Source organism: Equus przewalskii, chromosome 32 (genome assembly GCF_037783145.1).
Source record: "Equus przewalskii isolate Varuska chromosome 32, EquPr2, whole genome shotgun sequence".
NCBI classification, from domain to species: domain Eukaryota; kingdom Metazoa; phylum Chordata; class Mammalia; order Perissodactyla; family Equidae; genus Equus; species Equus przewalskii.
In genome coordinates, this window is record NC_091862.1 from 16,064,417 (window position 1) to 16,083,830 (window position 19,414).

General features: G+C 42.1%; 1 protein-coding gene across 3 annotated transcripts in view; it reads right to left on the reverse strand.

The window, feature by feature from the left end:
• MTHFD1L (methylenetetrahydrofolate dehydrogenase (NADP+ dependent) 1 like) overlaps positions 1–19,414 on the reverse strand; it is a 191,134-nt gene that overhangs the window by 161,959 nt on the left and 9,761 nt on the right. For all 3 annotated transcript variants that reach the window (XM_070603316.1, XM_070603318.1, XM_070603317.1), the window contains exons 3-7: positions 18,113–18,163; positions 17,970–18,023; positions 14,763–14,887; positions 13,092–13,192; positions 11,629–11,765 (exon numbers count right to left, since the gene is read on the reverse strand). In XM_070603316.1, the coding sequence (XP_070459417.1) occupies positions 11,629–11,765; positions 13,092–13,192; positions 14,763–14,887; positions 17,970–18,023; positions 18,113–18,163 (468 nt within the window). The remainder of the gene's footprint in view (positions 1–11,628; positions 11,766–13,091; positions 13,193–14,762; positions 14,888–17,969; positions 18,024–18,112; positions 18,164–19,414) is intronic.

Consider the following 19,414-nt stretch of genomic DNA (forward strand, 5'->3'; position numbering starts at 1 on the left):
CAGGGCAACAGCATGAACCTGAATTCAGAAGTTGACAGCCAATACTACCAGCAATCTAGCATGTTATTGCCACACATGTTCTCTATGCATAGATCTGAAAACAGCTAGACTTCTGGGTGACATTATATTTAGGGGGGAAAAAGGGTTCTTAGAGAAAGAGGATTTTAAACATCTAAGAAAACGTATTTCTTCATTGACCTACACCACTGCAGATACTCAACCACATTAACTGTCACCGAGAAACACAAGTGTTTGAGACCATGGCAAATGATCGGGAAATAAGAAACCAAATTTTGCTTTATTTTCACGCACAATCGCATCAAAACCAGAACATGTGAAAACATCTTTAAAAAAGAAGTCAGCATGAACAACACTGAAATGTTCATTTTGGAAAAAAACCAAGGATCACAGTTCACAGAAGTCCCGTAAGAACATTTAGTTTCCTCCACGTGGTGTCTTTGATGCAACCTGTTCTTTTCATTACCTATAAATCTCAGAAATCTTATTCTGACCCCTCAACTCCGTACCTAAATACAGCTCTAAAGTGGACTGTGCTAATAAGCAATGGGGGGATGGCTGATCCCAGAGAAAAGACAAAAATCTCCTCCCTTTGCAATGATCACATCGGAGATGCTAATGCTTTCTGGAAAGCGAAAGTGCTGGATGCTTAAATCAATAAATAATCCACTGAGGACCAGGGAAGATTTTAATGAGCTAAAATTCAAGGAGAATTATCGTCTCACTGGCTGTTTCTCCGTGCCTCCTCCCAAATGGGAAAGACCCTGGCCAAAGCCTGGCTTGAAACTTTACCTCATAACAAAATATCGCTTTCTCTGCTGAGACTTGAGTAGAAGCAGCTTCAAGAGAACCGCCCACTCCCCAGGCAGAAGACCAAATGTTAAAACGATAGTAAGACACAGAGACGCAGACAGTTAACGTGGAGCATGTGGGAGTACCATACAGTTTGGAGAACATGAAAAATATTTTTCTCTAACTCACTGATTTTTAAGGGGAGGCAAGAGTCAGAATATGAAGAGGGGAGAGGGAGGGAAAATGTGATTTGCAAAGTTATAAGGAACATCATAATTTTGTATTTAGCAAACTGAATGCTAAATTTAAAATTTTTAAATTTCAACTATCAAAAGTACAGCCCCAAACTCTTGGCTAGAAGACAGAATTTATCTTCTGCTATGAATATTTCTCGAAAGGGTACATATGAGAGTCTCAGGTATGAGATTTGTATATATACTGAAAGCTGGGATGGGTAAAAAAAAGAGGTTGAAAAATATTTTTTGAAGAATTGTGGTTTATATTACCTGTGACCTGTTTCTCTATCTTTCAAAAGTTTTCAGCACAGTTCAGAAAACAAAGTTCAACACGAAGAGATTTACTTTAACAATAAGCAAGAGGCAGTTTCTCCAGCAAAGACGCACTTCTAAAATGACAGTAGAGAGAACTAAAGAGATCCAGGATCCTTAGTGGATGTACTCATTCACCTGCCATCTCTAAAGTGCCACTTGAGGCAGACACTGAGGTTGGTGAGAGCCAGAAAATAAAAATCCCTGCCCACAAGATTTTAGAGCTGGGATCTTCAAGATGGGGGGGGGGAATGGGGCAAACCACTGTGACATGAAAAGAATGGATTAAACATTTGATTTCTACTTATTTTGCCCACATGGTTCGGAAAGTACACTTTACTAGTATCTAGCATCTGGATCGACATCCGCATTCTTATCAGTCCCTGTGTGTCGCCAGAGCAGCTGTCACACACAACACGCACAGGGAGGGGTCCCGAGGGACAGAGGTAGCCTCGGACTTTTTCTTTCACTTTCCATGAACTGGGACACACGGTGGTTTGCGAGCAGGTTAAGTGGCCTCACAGATGCCATTACCATGTTCCACAGAAGATTCTTCACGGATGACAGGGGGGCATCTGTGAAATCTTACATAGCATGGAGGCTCCTTGACTGTCTCACGGCAAAGTCATAAAAAGAATTAGGTATTTTCCTTTTCTGTGAAATGTCACTTTTTTTCCCATAAATGCTAAATTAATTTGCTGACGTTTTCTTGATGACAGGCAAGTAGCTGTCAGATGGGGCTACCTTGTCTGGTTGCCCACAGCATCAGATGGTTGCCACACCATCACACCTTCCAGAGCAGGAAGATTACTCTGGAAGCTGGACTGAGAACGAGTTGGAAGAGGTGAGAGCATGATACTGAAACACACAAGAGGAGGCGGCTGGTAGGAAGCTGGATGCACTCCACGGGCTTGGAACAGAGGACGGTCTGGGAAGATGAGGTTGTGGCCTGGCATGCATCAGCAGATAAATGTAGTTAAAACCAGAAGTATGGACAAGATTCCCCGAGGGACACAGACAGAATGGACAGAAAAAGGGGTGAAAGTGCATCCCTGGGGTGGCTGCATCTTAAATGGTAAGAAAAGGGGAGAAATGACAAGACTCTGGTATGGCCAGGAGGCAGGAAAAGAGGAACCGGAAGGTGTCTTCATGCAGGCTAAGGAGAAAGGGTGTGGTCCACAGGTCTGAATGACGCGCAGTGGCCAAGCAAGCTAAAAGCAAAAAAAGATCCATTTTCGGCAATTAGGAAGTCATCAGTGACTTTACCATAGAATGGGCATTCGCAACCACGCCTGTTAAATCCTTGCCATTTGAGTCGACTGTATTCCCAGCATCTGGAGATTTCATTCATGCAGAGTTTTTCATGAGCAGAGGCCCTGTTTATTCATAACTTGTTATTTTAACTTAGAATGTCCTTTTCTTTGAATTAATTTAACATCTACCAGAGGATTATTGGCTTGTATCTATGGATCGATATCCACATTTTCTTGAAATATTAAGCACACTCTCAAATAGAAACGTTAAAATAACTGTGTAATACTCTAAAATAAGAGTGTCAAATCATTTCCATTCAGATGTTGCAATATTTTGGCAAGATAAGAGAATGACAATTTCAGCAAAAGGTCCTCGCCCTGCTTCACACGCACCAGGTGACTGCATCCCGGGAGCATTCTTTTCCTTTCAGGAATTGAGTATATTTCTTGTCTCCACTCTCATCTGTGATCCGTAGAACAGATCACTGGCTTTTAAAATCAAAAGAGCTTTCTTATGGTTATTTCATAAATCAGAATGACTACAAGCCAAATGGACAATTAGGAATTATAATTACAGCACTATATACCACATTTTTCCCCCAGAGGATAATAAATGACCTTCCTTTTTCAAAATGTTCCTGAGTTCACCTCCTTCATCATTCAACGTATTTGTTCAGCATATGACAAGAGAATACCAAAGACATTCAGGTGTGTCCAGAATGATAGAAAAGACAGCTAATCCCTCTTCAAGCGAGCTTGATACTCATGTAAGTAATGAGTGACAGATGATAAAATCAGGAAAATGCAAGTCCAAAGATAATAATGGACATACTTGGAATGATTCATGAAAAATAATTCCCTTCTTCACACCCTAGGAAAAAAATTAAAAGGCAGAGAGAGAAAGTCTGTGGGTGCGTGTGTGTGTGTGGTGAGAGGGAATTTTCTATGACAAAGACTCAGAACCACGTGGCACAAAAATGAGGAAATGCCCAAGCGGCTGTTCCCAGAGTGACACCACCCACGCCGTGTGTCACAGAGGCACGACGGCCCGCACGGTTCACATATGTAAGTGCCTGCCGCGGGTTCAAGTTAACTCAGATTGATGTGGCTGTGGGAAATGTAGCTTTGCATTTCCTGACACGTTTGTGCTTTCCAATTCTGAACCTTGGATTGCACATCAACAGATTTCTGCATTCCACATCTTTTGAGTAAGTCTCCAGGTCTCAGTTGCCTCGTCTGAAAAGTGAGGAGAGTAAGGAATGGAGGTGCAGTGGCAAGAGGGCTGCAGGTGGAGTCATAAGACGTGGATTCAAACCCAGACTCCGCTCCTTTTTTTAAAGATTTTATTTTTCCTTTTTCTCCCCAAAGCTCCCCAGTACATAGTTGTGCATCTCTAGTTGTGGGTCCTTCTAGTTGTGGCATGCGGGATGCCACCCCAGCATGGCCTGATGAGCGGTGCCACGTCCACGCTCAGGATTCGAACCGGCGAAACCCTGGGCTGCCGAAGTGGAACGTGCAAACTTAACCACTCAGCCACGGGGCTGGGCCCAGACTCCGCTCCTTCTGGTCAATGACCAGGGACAGGGCACCCTGGATAACAACTCGTTTTCAGAGTGTAACTTTATGAGATAATATAGGAAAAAGCTTTGAAAACTAAACTTCTACACAAATGTAAGGTGCTTTACTGTTAGAGATTATGTTCAAGACCTTCTGATTAAAGTATTCTAATTCTACGTCCTTAAAAAGCGTTTACCCTGGAGAAGAAGGGGTGGAAGATGGAGACAGGCTCTGCTGATGGTGGCATGACACGTCGGTGGGCTGGAGGTGACATTACTGGCCTGTGCTCTGCAGGAGAGCCTGGGGCCTTTCTGCTTCTGTGCAATATACACTTTGACCCATCTAAGATGACTAAGATTGTCACTTTACATGGCCCCCTCTTGATCGCGTGCCCATGAGTTTCAACAGATTCTCTCACAAATCCTTCTCTCAACACTGCTAAAGATAAATGGCTTGATTTGGAGGCTTTTAAAAGAGTTCTATTTGTCTCCTTCTCTGGTGTGAATACATAATGCAAGGATCAGGCAGAAGCAAGAGAGAAAAGAATGGGAGCTGATAGCCAAAGGCACCTGCAGTTCATGAATACTGAAAGACCTGTCAAAGAAAGCTCAGGTCACTTAGTCACACATTACAGAGTAACCCTGGTATTTGCTCAGCATGAGACCTGCAGTGCCCGGGGTTGGGGGCTATCCTTCCATCCACCCACAACAGGTGCGACAGGAGAGGGACTCCTCTTCGTGAGGCTGTCCTGCGTGTCCACATATCTGAGCAGGGAGCCCTCGTCCAGCCCTCTCAATAGGATGGACACTATCCCTTCTGAAGAGGGGTCGTGAGCCCAGGCCTCAGGGAGGGAACAACAGCCAGTCTATTTCAGCTTCCTTCTCTTAAAAGGATGTCTGTGGGACTATTAACTGTTGGAATAAAACAACAGTGAACTCAACACAAGTCCAGTGTCTTGGGTCTTGGTCCCTCTGATGTTCCACATCCAAGCTGTTTTAAAACCCAAAATTTTGGAGTTTTAAAGATCAGAGATTAGACTTTATGTGATTATCTGGAATAACAGATCACATGGGACAGTGGCTAAAAACACAGGCTGTACTGCCACCCATCATTTTTAAATTATAGATATTTGGAAAGTCTCGACTTCTCTGAGCCTTGGTTTCCTCATCTGTAACATGAGAGGACAGCCCTGCCTCATAGGATGACCGTGCAGCATCGACGAGGTAACATGAGGACAGGAGAGTGTCTGGTTCACAGAAACCATCAACTCAATTAATGTTAGCTATTATTGCCGTTACAATATGTTACTGTTTTAAGTGTAGCCTCTCCTATTAAAAAGAATTATCATGCTTATCAAAAACCATGGAAGCCAGAAGACAGTGGGATGACATATTTAAAATGCCAGAAGAAAACAACCTGTCAACTGAGAATTCTATATCCAGCAAAACTGTACTGCAAAGATGAGCGAGAAATTAATGTATTTGCATATTAACAAAAGCCAAGGGAGTTCGTTATCACCAGACCTGCCCTACGAGAAACACAAAAGAGAATCCTTTGGGTTGAAATGAAAGGATGCTGGACAGTAACTGCAAGATGTATGAAGAAATAAAGCTCTCCAGAAAAGCCAGTATCATTGTGTTTCTGGTTTGTAACTCCACTTTTTATTTCCTATAGGATTTAAAAGATAATGCATTAAAAATTAATTTTAAAAAATTATCATGTAACTCACTCATCTAGCCCAGTTTAAAATCTAGAGGTTTTTCTTTCTCAATCTTTGGAAAAGAGATTATTCTTTTTTCAAGATTTCATATGTATAATACAAATATATTTAGAATTTTCCAGTTCACTTCTAAAAGCCCTTTATAAGCCATGCTATGCACTAAATTTAAACTGGAAATGACTTTGTGATCATTTAGCTTTGCTCAAAAACCTACACCCTTTGATCCTTCAAATGTGAAAGACCCATATTTTTTCCTTATTTCGTTAGTGCTGGATTTGAGGGTCTCTTTGCTCAGAAGGAGGAGAAATGAGATCCTCTGAGAAAAACGAAATAAAACAGTTCTCTTATTTCTAGGTTATTTCTTACACACGCAGCTGGGATGGACCCGATTCGTCACAGCTGGGGGCTGTTTGACCATCATCTTCCAGCTGTGTGTAACTGCACAGTCAGAAGTGGTTCCCCAGCTAGGGGAGCGAGGCAGGGGTGTGCATGCAGAGCCCTGGGTGCCTGTCACCCTCTCTCCCCTCGAGAGGGGTACCACTCTGCCTCATAAACACTAAACGCAGAGCATTCTCTCACCTCAGATTGCTTTTGGCATCAGGGTGAACTCATTAGGGTGAGGAAGAGGATATCTCCAAATCCAAGCCAGTTCTCACTGGGCGGATGGCTCTATCTGGGTCCCCAGATAGGGGTCCCTTCCACTCCAGGGGCCGAGGAAGCTGAGTGTGGGGCCTACATTTGGGGGGAGGAAAAAGGGCGATTCCTAAGCCCTACCCGAAAACATCACACCCAGTGTTCTGGCTTCCTGACATCTGATGCTCCACCACACGAGGCTAATTTAGACAAACGCCCAGACATTCTTCCCCTCCCTGACATGGAAATGCACACCGCATCTCAAAGCCCAGAAGGGATGCTCTGACACAAAGCAGGAACTTATTCTTCATTTTCAGTGATACACTCAGACGGCATAAGCTATGAAGCTGCCAAATACAGAAGTCTACTCCGTTTTCCGTCAAACTCTAAAAAGGCAAATCTCGGATTCTTCACGCTGAGGCTCTGCAGAGATTTTACGCATAATCGGTATGCAAAGAATATCTTTAGATTCAGGCAGGCGGAGAGAGAAAGGATCCATCTCTATTTAGCTAACTCGATGGAACTATTCCTCAAAATTATAGGGCCTGGAAGGAATAACTAGCAAACCAGGAATCCCCAGCAGACAAGATTAGCAGTGGAGAGCTTCTGAGTGGCACAGGAGTCCCAGCAAGGAAGAGGCCCACAGGTGGCGAGCACAGGGCTCTCCCTTCCATTCCTTAAAGCTGATAACCTTTCTGCTGAGTGAAGCTGGGCACCCACTCTCGCTGGGACATTCTCTCTTAGTTTTGCTTTGGTTTGGTTCCCTCGGCCTCCACATATCAGTGGGAGACCTCACAGATAGAGTGACTCCCTCCTTCCCCGGGCCATACATTGGAAATATGTATATCAGGCTATTTTATCAGTTTATCTCCTTACGATTTCATTGATCCACTTGCCCTTCCACATTATGGATCATTACACAACTGCATGGTGAAACTTGCCAGTCTTTCCTGACTCACCATTTACAGCAGCCAAGATATTAACGTGGATGTTTAGAGGTGCCAAGTCCTGTGCTGAGCCAACTTACATGAGGTAGGGAGTGTTATGACCCCCACTCTATGCACGAGCAGACGAACTCAGAAAAGTGAAGCAACAGCTAATGCTGTTTGTCACCAAAGCCAATGTTCTAATGCTTGACAAGAACACAAATGTTGTGTCTGACTCCAAACCTTCGAAGGCAGTTCCTACTGGTTGCAGCAGGCAGTGACCGTTTTCGGGTCATCCCAGACTTGAAAGGCTATGTATAGTCTAGGAGGTGGTAAACAGGACTCTGGAGTTACACAGTCACCCCGATCCCCAGACCCCTCACGCCCTTGGCTTCGGAGATCTCCAACTGGACAGCCAACAGCAGTCTTGTTCCATGTCAGGTACAAAAAAGCACGTAAGAAATGCTTTTCAAAGATGATTTCCTTCGACCTGACACCCATAATCCTTTACTTGCCCTTTTCTTTCTCTAACATTTATCGTGGCTGATAATGAGAAGCTAAATGGACTATAACCCTAGAAGGCACGTTTTATTCACTGACGGTGAAATGAGACAAAAACCCCAATCTGTTGTTAAATTTATACTTTCAGTGTTTTTCACAGAGACTTTCTCAAGGGGGCGGCAAGGCGGGACACAGCCTGTCCCAGTCGGGTGCCCCAGGATGTTAACTCTTGCTTAGGTGCTCTCTGTACCAATGAACTGCCAGCCCTGTGGTCTCCCCTGACCCTCTGGAACAAAACGCAGCAATGGTGAAAAGTGAATAGTGAAAGTCAAATGTCAGGGAAGAGCATGAGGCACATTCCCGGGGAGGAGAGTGGCTAGTGAAGTGCTGGAGGCTGGCATGAAAACTGGAAAAAGAGCCTTTATCTTGTGGTGGGATGGGAGTCTGTCGTATGTAAGTAGGCCAGGTAGAGAGGACCAAATACCAGAGACCAAATAACTTCAGGACAAGTATGGGAAGCCCTGAACCTTTCTTTCCGTATTTTTGGCTAAAAAGAGGAAGCCATAAAAAGAGTGTAAGTTGAAAGCCTCTCAGATTCACAGTGGTACCGTTACAAGTAGCCAGAACTTAGCAAACGGTGTGTGCACCATCAACCATGAAAGACAACCCTCTTGGCTGTAGGAAAACAGGAATGTTACCCAATTTCTAGGTCTCTGGAGAGTAAAGCCACTTAACTGTTCTCAAAGTTAGGATGAGATTTATCCCAAAGAAGAGCCCAGGTGATTTATGTGCATAATAAAAAAGTACTTTGAAACATGCCTTTGTTTTTCAAAAATACAGACACAACTAGCAAAAGTATCTGTGACAGCTGTGAAAACATTCAATCGCCAATGAAGGTTTTTTCTCTTTTTCACTGCAGCTGTTCAGTTCAAGGCAAGGTTTATTTTCCTCTTCCACTAAGTTTCCAAATCAAAAGTTCTGGGCTCTAAATCACAAAACACTGTCCTTGAATTTTCTTGAATAGGCTGCCACCATGTGGTGGCCACTAAAAAAGGACACAGGCTTGAGTTGAATTGCAAGACCACGGTTGAGAGCTGTCTTACAACAAGAAAGAATTGCACGTGTTAGACGCGCCTGCACTCAGGCATCGCCAGCCTCAGTGGATACCTGCCCTCCCTGGGCAGAGCCACAACTTGCTCATTTCCATTCTCACGCTGCAACACGAGGAAAGTGTATTTTTAGATTTTGTTCTGCAGTAATTTATTGTGCTTTCTGTTTAACTTTAATTTGCTCAAAATCTGTGAAATGCACTCATTTTTTTAACTTACAAACTTATTACCTATTTCAAATGTGAAAATGTAAAAGAATAACATAACACATCTAGACACCCCACCTTCGCCCAGTTTAAGAAAAAAGGCACGACCAGCATAAGTGAATTTCCTTTCTCTCTACATCCACATCTGCTTTGTCCCTGTAAATGGTTTTCCTGATATGGTTCCTAGTTCCCATTTGTTTCTTTATACTTTTACTTTTTATGTATACAGCCCACATTATTGCTTTTAGACCTAATATAAACTGAGTTATATGAAATACATCCTTCTGCAACTTGCTTTTTTTCAGTGAATGCTGTTTTACAAAATTCTTCCATGCTAATCTTTACAGCTCTAGCTTTCTTCAAAATTGTCTTGTTTTTGTCCCCGTGCCTCCAAATAAATTTTCGAATTAGGTTGTCAAATTCTACAAAACAAGAGTATGTCAGGATTTTGATTCAAACTTATAGATTAATTTGGGGAAAATTAATATCTTTAAGATATTGAGTCTTCTTATCCATGACCATGGTTTCTCTGCTTTTATTTGGGTCTTCTTAATGACTTTCATCAACATTATATAATTTCTTTCAAAAGGTCAGAAATAACTGTTGTTAAATACATTCCTAGGTACCTATATTTTTATTGCTATTAGAAATCGTATTTTTTAAAAAATTAATTTTCAAACTGTGGGTATGGTGTTTAGAAATGCAATTGGGTTTTGTATGTTGCTCTTATATCCAAGAACCCAGCTGAACTCTTATTACTTCTTAGATTTTTTAATAGATTCTTTGGGGTTTTTTATGTAGAAAATCATGTCACCTAGGACTGATGACAGTTTGTGTCTTCCTCTCCAACCATTATATATCTTCCTCCCTTCTTTCTTTATATTACTGCATTGTCTAGGAATTCCCATACAGTGCTGATTAAGAGTACTGATAACAGGCACCCTGGTGTTTCCTAATTTTAAAAGAAATTGTTTCTAATATTTCACTACTAAATGAGATACTTGCTGTAACATTTTATAGACGTTTTATCAGGTTAAGGAATTCCTTTAAATTCCTAATCTAAAAGATTTTTTAGAAAAAATCATAATGGGTACTAGATTTTATCAAAGGACTCTTGTGAATCTACTTTGGTGAGAGTATAGTTTCTAATCTGATAATGTGTGAATTACACTAATAGATTTTAATAGATTTTTTTTTTTAAAGATTGGCACCTGGGCTAACAACTGTTGCCAATCTTCTTCCTTTTTTTTTTTTAAGGATTGGCACCTGGGCTAACAACTATTGCCAACCTTTTTTTTTTTCTGCTTTATCTCCCCAACCCTGCCCCGTACACAGTTGTATATCCTAGTTGCAGGTCCTTCTAGTTGTGGGATGTGGGATGCCGCCTCAACGTGGCCTGACGAGCGGTGCCATGTCCACGCCCAGGAAACCCTGGGCTGCCACAGCGGAGCGCGCGAACTTAACCACTCGGCCACGGAGCTGGCCCCTTTAATAGAATTTTTTGATGTTAAACCACCCTTGCAATCCTATGAAAACCCCACCCTGGTGTTGGATCTGGTTTTCTAATATTTTGCTAATATTTTCTAATATTTTGCTCATCTATGTTCATAGGCGAAATTGGCCCGTAATTGTCCTTTAGCATCCTGTCCTTGTCTGGTTTGGGCACTCAGAAAAAGCTAATATTTCTTAATATTTTGCTCATCTATGTTCCTAGGTGGAAATGGCCCGTAATTGTCCTTTAGCATCCTGTCCTTGTCTGGTTTGGGCACTCAGAAAATGATTTAGGAAGTGTTCTGTCTTTTCCTAGTCTCTGGAGAAAAGATTATGATCTGTTCTTCGACTGGCAGAACTCACTTTATAAAACCAGCTACTGCCTTTTTGTTTGCTTGTTTGGTGCGTAGAATGAGTCAATGTCTTTAATGTATATAAGGCTATTCAATTTTACTTAAGTCCATGTGGTAAGTTACATTTTCTAGAAAAGTCTTCATTTCACACAAATTTTCAAATTACCAGCAAACAGTTCATATTCCCCTTTTTAAAAAATAATTCCTGTTTCTGTGGGTACGTCCCCTTGCTCATTCCCAACATTGCTGGTGTTCTCACTTCTTGTCTTGATTATTTTGGCTAGTGGAATGTCTATTTTGCTAGACTTTCCCAAGAACCAACTTCGGCTTTGTTGAGAATCTCTCATACATACTTGTTTTCTATTTCTTTAATCTCTGCTCTTTATTGTTTTCATCCTTTGAGATTTTCTGCTGTTCTTTCTCTAACTTCTTAGATTAAATGCCTGGTCTACACATTTCTTGTCTTTCTTCTCTCATACAAGCACTTAAGGTTTTATGTTTCCAACACGAAAGATGCTTACCTTGCTTTGAAGCTGAGGTGTCTTCCACTGGGAGCTCATCGTCATGGACCCTTTCCTCTGGAACAGGCATTGTAGGGCGGCTTCCAAAGACCCATGGGCTCCTATTACCAAGATCTTCTTCCCATCTAAGTTGACACCTAACCACCAAATGGAAATTCAGTATTATGATCAAAACTTCAGACCCTTCCTCCCATACAGCTTTAACTTCAGGAAAAATAATCATTTAGAACTCGGCCCTGTGAGCACCAACCTATATGACTACAGTCATGAGCCGTGTAACGATGTTTCGGTCAAGGATGGACCACATATACCACAGTGGTCCCATAAGATTAGCAGCACACAGCCTAGGTGTGTAGTGGGCTGCACCATCTAGGTTTGTGTAAGTACACTCTCTGATGTTTACCCAACAATGAAATCGTCTAACAATGCATTTCTCAGGAAGTATCCCGATTGTTAAGCGATGTAGGACTGTATGAGCTAGGAGTCATTCTGTAATTAACCCAAATCCTCTAGTCAGACCCTTTTAGTGTTGATTCTTACTGCTGAATTTCTTCCTAAAATGCATTGCTGTATTTCACTAGCCATGATTTACTCTTTCTTTGAGAATTTTATGGTAGAATGACTAAGAATCATCATCCTGATAATCCACATGATGGAAAAACAGTCCATATGGATCATCTCAGATATTTGAGCTTAATGGCTAATGACCTAAAGGTATATCTTGGAAGTTAATCTTCTAACAGTACTCTGGTATATATTTTGGAATTTTCTTTGATTGTTGCAAGTTCAGGTGTGAGATAGGGGCATCTGCCCCGTTTTTACTCAAGCTGGAATAGAGAAAAATTTAGTTAGTTGCGTTTTTATATACTCAGCTAGAAAGTCTTTAAACATATGAAACATTCAGTAACAATTTACTCTTTAAATTTGATAACCAAGAAAAAGAAATTATTCATTTCTATGTCACTGACATAAAAGTGCAAGGTCAAGGGGAGACTGGTGGAAATTAAATATTGATTTCTGAAAGAGACAGCGCTCATTGATAAATCCCAATCTATGTTTCTACACCTTAAACTATATCTAATATCTTCCTCATTTAAGCCTTAAATATAAGCCTTATCTGGGTCTAAATATTGACAGATTTGAGAAGTTGAAACTTGAAACATTTTTCAATGCAGTTATTTTGACTGTTTCATGAGAAAAACTGAGAATTTGTTTAAAACAGTTTAATCTTTAAAACAGTTTCATCTTTATCAATTTCTCTTCAAAATTGTAATACAGTTAATCTTATTAGAAAAATTTGCCATAGTCATTCATATCTCCCAAAAGGTGAGAAAATAAAGAAAGCCCACACTGAGTATTATTTCCATGTTTCAATTAGAATCTTCCAGAAATAAACCCTTATTAAAAAAATCACATAAATACCAATAAATAGAAAATAGCAGCATTTCTGAAGGACATCATACCTGACTTTTCAAGAAGTTCAATTACAGCTCTGGCCACAGGTGAAACAAAGCATTCATGGGCATCCCCGCGTACCAGCTTCCCCAGGTTTATATCTGTCACTCTGCATCCGAAAATAAGGGAACTGGTAAATCAAAACTCACTCATCTGTAATTCCCATGGATTAACTGCAAATAACATCCAAGTCAACGTTTGATATATAGGACATATTAGAAAATTAAATATAAATTAAAGAGTGGGCAGGAATAAAGGCCATTAGCTTCTTAGAGCAGCCCCTCGGGAAAATTCAACGTGGTCCCTGTGAGTCGGGACGACCCTGGCGTCCTGGTTCTGCCTGTCCAGCAGGACCACAGCTTGAGGCCGTGTGGGGCTGCACTGTACACCTCCAGGGAGCTCCGTCCAATGGACCACATGGAATGGTGCCCCTGGAAGTGTGCGATGCCACGGTCCAGCAGCAGAGCCCACTTTCCCCTTGAGGAAATTGATCTCTCAATTAATATCAAAATCCAGAATCAACCCTAGAAATCTGGGGTGACCCAGCAGGACTTGGATTCACAGGTCTGATCCCCTCTCGAGGTGAGGACTTATCTCCTCGGGAAATCAAGTGAAAAAATGAGTGGTATGTACTTTCCAATGGCTTCTGTGCCCTTCCTTGTTCAAATCTAGGATAAAACAGTCCATAACTATCTAGCTTAAACTGATGATCTCAATACAGGTGAATAACAAAATGGAGACACTTAAAAAAGTTTTTATAATTCTCCCTTTTATGAAAGGTTTGAAACTATGCCTTGATACCTTCAGGTTGTAGATGTTTTCTAATTGATCAGGGCTTCTTCTCCCTTTAGAGTTAGTCTACTACACAATCAGATTTTCATGACGACTTTTCAACCTGTGTTGGGGTCTCCCCTAAGTCTGAGTTACGACAGAAGGCTAGAATAAGGAAGAAGCCTGGGTGTCTCGCTGAGGCTGTGGCCTCTCCATCCAGCCCTGCAAGACGAACTTTATAAATTTGCTTACAACCTTATAATGCTAAATATGCTATGTTCTTTTGGGCCACAGTACGAAAGACTTCCTATTTTCACGTAGGAAGACGAGGCTTTTAATCCGTAGGCAATGTCCCGATTTCCCGGATGGATGGGCATTCCTTGTCCCATAAAGTTTATTTCACACCATGATGTGAGTCCAAGACCAATATGAGAACACCTGATATTTATAGTTTTTCCCTCAAATTGCAAATAAAACCTTGTGTTATGAATAAAAGTGCTTGTTTTGTCTTTCTTAACGGGCCTGGGACTAAGGCAGAATATGGTACTGCTGGGGAATCGGGTCTCTGGGCTTTTTCTCTGGTCTGATAGAATTATCAAGGAAAAGCGATTAGAAGAGGAGAGCTGGCCAAGGACTCTGTACGTCAGACAGACACTTATCAAATGAATATGATGGTGGAAGGAGATTACTTCCAAAGGGCACACAAGCACTACAAAAAAGGCTAGTGTAGTTTCCCAAATATGCAACTTTTTTGTACAGAATTTAACAAACCCTCAAACTCTGGAGTATTTTCAATGATTTCTTTCTCATCTTAATTACTGATACAGTTGAAACAGTGGAATAAAAAAATATCACAGTAGAAAAACTCGTTTACCACTAAGAGTTGATTTTCTTTTATACTTTCTTACCCATCCACATCTTTTTCTGGTTTCAAGGCATTGAGGACTTTGTTGCTAAACGAGCTCTCGGAGATCTGAAGGGCAAGGCCATGTACTCTGGTGTCTTCATTAATCTTCAAGATTTCATCTATAATCTAAAGAGAGAAAAAACGAAAGTCAGTTTTGCGAACATTAGCCCCAAGAAAAGGAGTTTTATATAAAAACAGATTCATAAAAATGCATGTGCTCTAGTTTCTTTTCCACTCCCCGTTAAAGACTTGGTATAAAACAATGAAGAGGTCTATTTTCTCTTTGTACCATGTTTATAAAAGCTCAGAAAAAGCTTGGCTGAAGTTTTTAGTGACTTTCGGTCTTTCTTATCGCTCTACTCTCTGCCAGAACAGAACAAAACCAAACCCAAGCTCAACAGCTAATCAAGTTTAGATAGCAAAAGACAATTCCTTGTCAACAGTCATAGTGAAGCCAAACACACTGCCAACTTCTGGGGAGGCCACGAAGCATGAATCTCGAGCATTGCAAGCCAGCCCAGACAAGCCTGTGTGTCAAACACAATGTGTCCAACAAAAGCTCACAAATCATGACATCCGTGAAGTCGTCACTCAGGCCCTCATGTTCTCTGGACCTGAATGGCATGGAGAAAGCATTTCCAAAGGCTCATGAAAGACAAACTCTCAGCACAGATATCTCCTTTTTGTTGGAAACACTAAAATAATTCACTATTTATGAAAAAGACCAAAGTACAGTTTGGGAAGCTAATGTAAGAGCTAATGAATGGCTCGGTATGTCTTTAAATGAGCAATGCTCTGCCCTCTGTCTATCTCTATTTTATGCCAGGAGATAACATACTGATTCATATCACTTATCAATAGTATTTATTTCTAAGTAAGAGGGCGATTAGCCCCCGGATATGGATCTCACTGTGAGGAAGCGCTGGTTTACCATTTTTGTTTCACTGTCTAGCAAAAATCACTATGGTGTTTCTACCTGGTAAGAGACGAAAAAGCTATCTGATAAACAAAACCCAGAAAGAAAATTTTTATTTCATTTATTCATCATTCTTTCATTCATTCAACAAACGTTGAAGGCTTGGAGCCCCTACTTTGTACCAGTTCTAAGTAGAGGAAGCACAGTTGTAAACAAAATGCCTGCCCTCAGGGAGCATATATTCTAGTGGGGAAGACAAGACCAAAAATAATAATCATAACAACAGACTAAGCCCTAGAAGTGGTAAATGATGTAAAGAAAAATAAAGCAAGTTAAGCAGAGTAGAAAACTAACAGTGATGGCGGGGGGGGGGTGGGGGGGGTGGTCAGAGGGGGTGACACCTAAATGGAATGAAGCAGGGGAAGTGCTGTCACCTGTAACCAGGATTTGGTAGATGCAGTCACAACCACAAAATCTCAACTGATAAATCAAGATCCTTACGCTTTTCCAACCTAATAATAATGCTACCATACAAATTCACATTTATCAGAATTTCAAAGAAAAATAGGGAATAAATGACTCCTTGTTAAAATATAAATTGAGGGGAAAAAAAGTCAAGGGCTATCAATACGAGTGGCAAAACAACCTAAAGAAACGCAAATTCTACCGCTGACAATGGGTGTCCTGCAAACGGACAACACATTTCTCCACATTTTGTTAACTCTGGGATGACAGGTGTCAATATTTGTAATATTTGTGACTTTCAGGAACCATCCCTGAAGAGATTGGGGGCCTGTCTTTGGTCTCTGTCCTTCCTTTTTCTTGCTGGTGACAAGAACTTGTTGAACTGAGCCCCATGATCCTGGAAAACAGGGAAGGTTAAGAAATGACCCCCACCCTCTGTGTACGAAGGTGGAGCAAAGAACCACCTTCCTCATTGGACTTAGACAAGACTCACTGATGCTCCAGGGTCTACCTAGGGCAAGGCCAGACACACTCCTTCAAATACATTCTTTGTCTCATAAGTGATTAGCTGAACTACTTGCCCCGACTGATCAGTCAGAAAAGGCTTGTCAATCAAACTTTGGGTAAGCGCTGCTCCTTCCCCCAGGTTGCTAAACTTTGGTCTACCCTCCCTTGGTTAGCAGATAACCCCTTCTGAGGACAGGCCGGCCTCAGGGCAAAACATTCTCTGTCTACTAGCCCATCAAGCCAACCTTTCATCCCACTTTCTCACACTGATTCTTTCGAGCCTTCTCTATGCTTCCTTATAAAAGAAAAACCCTTCTGCCTAACCCTCAGGGGCCTGCAGATCTCATGGTGAGAGAGCATTCGCTATTTCAATATTCCCTCTTCCCACCTTGCAATAATCCTTTTGCATTCTCTCTCCTGACTAAGTCTGGATTTATTTTTTAACTGACTCCGGCTAGAACGTAGATGTGATACGTAGAGTTGAGTCCGCCATCTTGGATATGAGGCAGCACAACAAAGATGGTGGAGCAGCCAGATGGAAAGAGCGAGTTTCTAATGACTCTGTGATGCCACCACACCAGCCAGGGGCTGTCTACTTCTACACTTTATTCAAGTACAAAAAGAATAAACTTCTGTGTTATTCCAGATTCTGTTATTTGAGGTTTTTCTACACTCAATCTTTACAGCCACAGGAGGACTAGACCCTGGCATGGCCCGTGGTCCAGTGTCCTCACCACCTATGGGGGTGGCTGCTTCTTCCAGGCTTGAGATGCTGCTGGTGAAGCCTGTTACTCCCTGCTGGCAAAAACAACCGAATCACATGCAACAGCAGCAAAAGAATCCCAGGGTTGCTTCTTATCAGCTGCCCCAAAACATTACTCAAGGATTCACAGAACGTTAGCCTGGAAAAGACCCTGAAAATGATCTTGTCCTCTTCCTTTATTTTATCGATAGGGCAACTGTGACCCAGAGAAACCAAAGAATGACCAAGGTCAAATAACCTGTCAGGACAGAGCAAACCAGAACTAGTCCTCCCGACACTGCCAGCCGGACAACGTCCACTAGACGATGCTGCTCCTACAGCTGAAGAAACACAATCAAAGTCACTACATCACAGCACATGTCTTCAAGAGAAACACACAGTAGGGGACGAACAGATCAAGGAGCATTTCCACTAGAGGGAAAAGTGAACTCTTTCCTCTCAAAGTTCAGTCACAAGAAAAGGCTGATCTGTTCCGACCACAAGTAAGAGATGCTACCAGGCATATTAGGTCTAAAGAGGAAAGCCAAGTAAGGATTCAGGGGCAGTGCTGTGGTTACCTCATCTTCACCGCTGTCTGGAGGAAGGCAAATGTGAGTGATGTTCAGACCAGCCTGAAAAGAGAACACGAGGTACTGGATCACTGGAAGAGAAGGCATCGTCAACAAATTATCACGAATGTTTGAGAATCAACCATCCTCACCTCTTCGGCCAAATTCTGGTTTATTTCTTGCATCAAGTTATCATCACCTGCCTTAGGAGAGGAGAGTAAGAAGAATGTAACAGCATAAAAATCTTGAAAAGGCACAAAATATAATACAGAGACTAACTTTGTGATTATAAATTATCTAATCAGAAAGATGACAGGGAAAATGCAGAAAAAGGATCTTATTGCTCACAAAAGGGGACTAACGGCTGGTATTTATTAACCTATCAGTTTCTCAGGCTTTCAGATTATGTCCACTTTTTTTTTGAGGAAGATTGGCCCTGAGCTAACATCTGCCAATCCTCCTCTTTTTTGCTGAGGAAGACTGGCCCTGAGCTAACATCTGTGCCCATCTTCCTCTCCCTTATATGGGGGACGCCTGCCACAGCATGGCTTGATAAGCGGTGCATAGGTCCGCACTTGGGATCTGAACCAGCAAACCCGAGGCTGCTGGAGCGGAACGTGTGAACTCAACCACTGCACCACTAGGCTGGCTCCAAATTATGTCAGTTTTTTTTTTATAACAGCCCTGGTCAGGCATATACAGCCACAGGGCCAGCATCCCTTTTAAATGAGGACACCGAAGACCAGGGTTTAGGTTTTGTGCCCTTAGGTGGAAAGCGACTGAGGAAGCAGACCCCAGAGACCCAGGCTCAGATCCACTCCTTTTTCTACCCTTCTCTTTCCCCTATCTTTGTAGGGGATGTGGAAAAGACCCCAAAGGACGCCAGGGACTTGAGCCTAGCTCTACAGTCTTGAAAACCACAGCACTGATGGATCTAGAGGCTGCGATCTTGACACATGGAGTGCACGCCAAAAACGACAGCAGCAGTCCGACTGGGGAGCTGTGTTAGGTTACGGGCTTGGCTCGCCTCATCATTTCTCTGCACCTGTTATCACACGGGGGCGCCAATGAGGACGGCAAACAGTGCCACGAGCGGTGAGGAACGAAGGGGCGGCGCCAACAGATGCACATGGAATGCAAAGTCCTCCTGACATGTAATGACTTTTGGCCCTTTAAACTCATGGCAGGCTTTAAAAGATTTAGTAGTAAGATTACCAAATACCACGTCTCAGCAAGCTTCTGTCTTCCACAGAAGCATTTATAAGCAGCCAGGGACCACAACACACCCTGTGTAATGTAATTTACACGGGTGTCTTACCTCCTGACCTCTTAAAGCTGCCCACACCAAAAGCAGAAACACTCACAAAAGAAGACAGGCTCCAGCAGGGCAGTACCTAACCTGTAACCCTGTGGAGGCAACATGAGCAAAGGACGGGGAAACAACAGCACTTCCA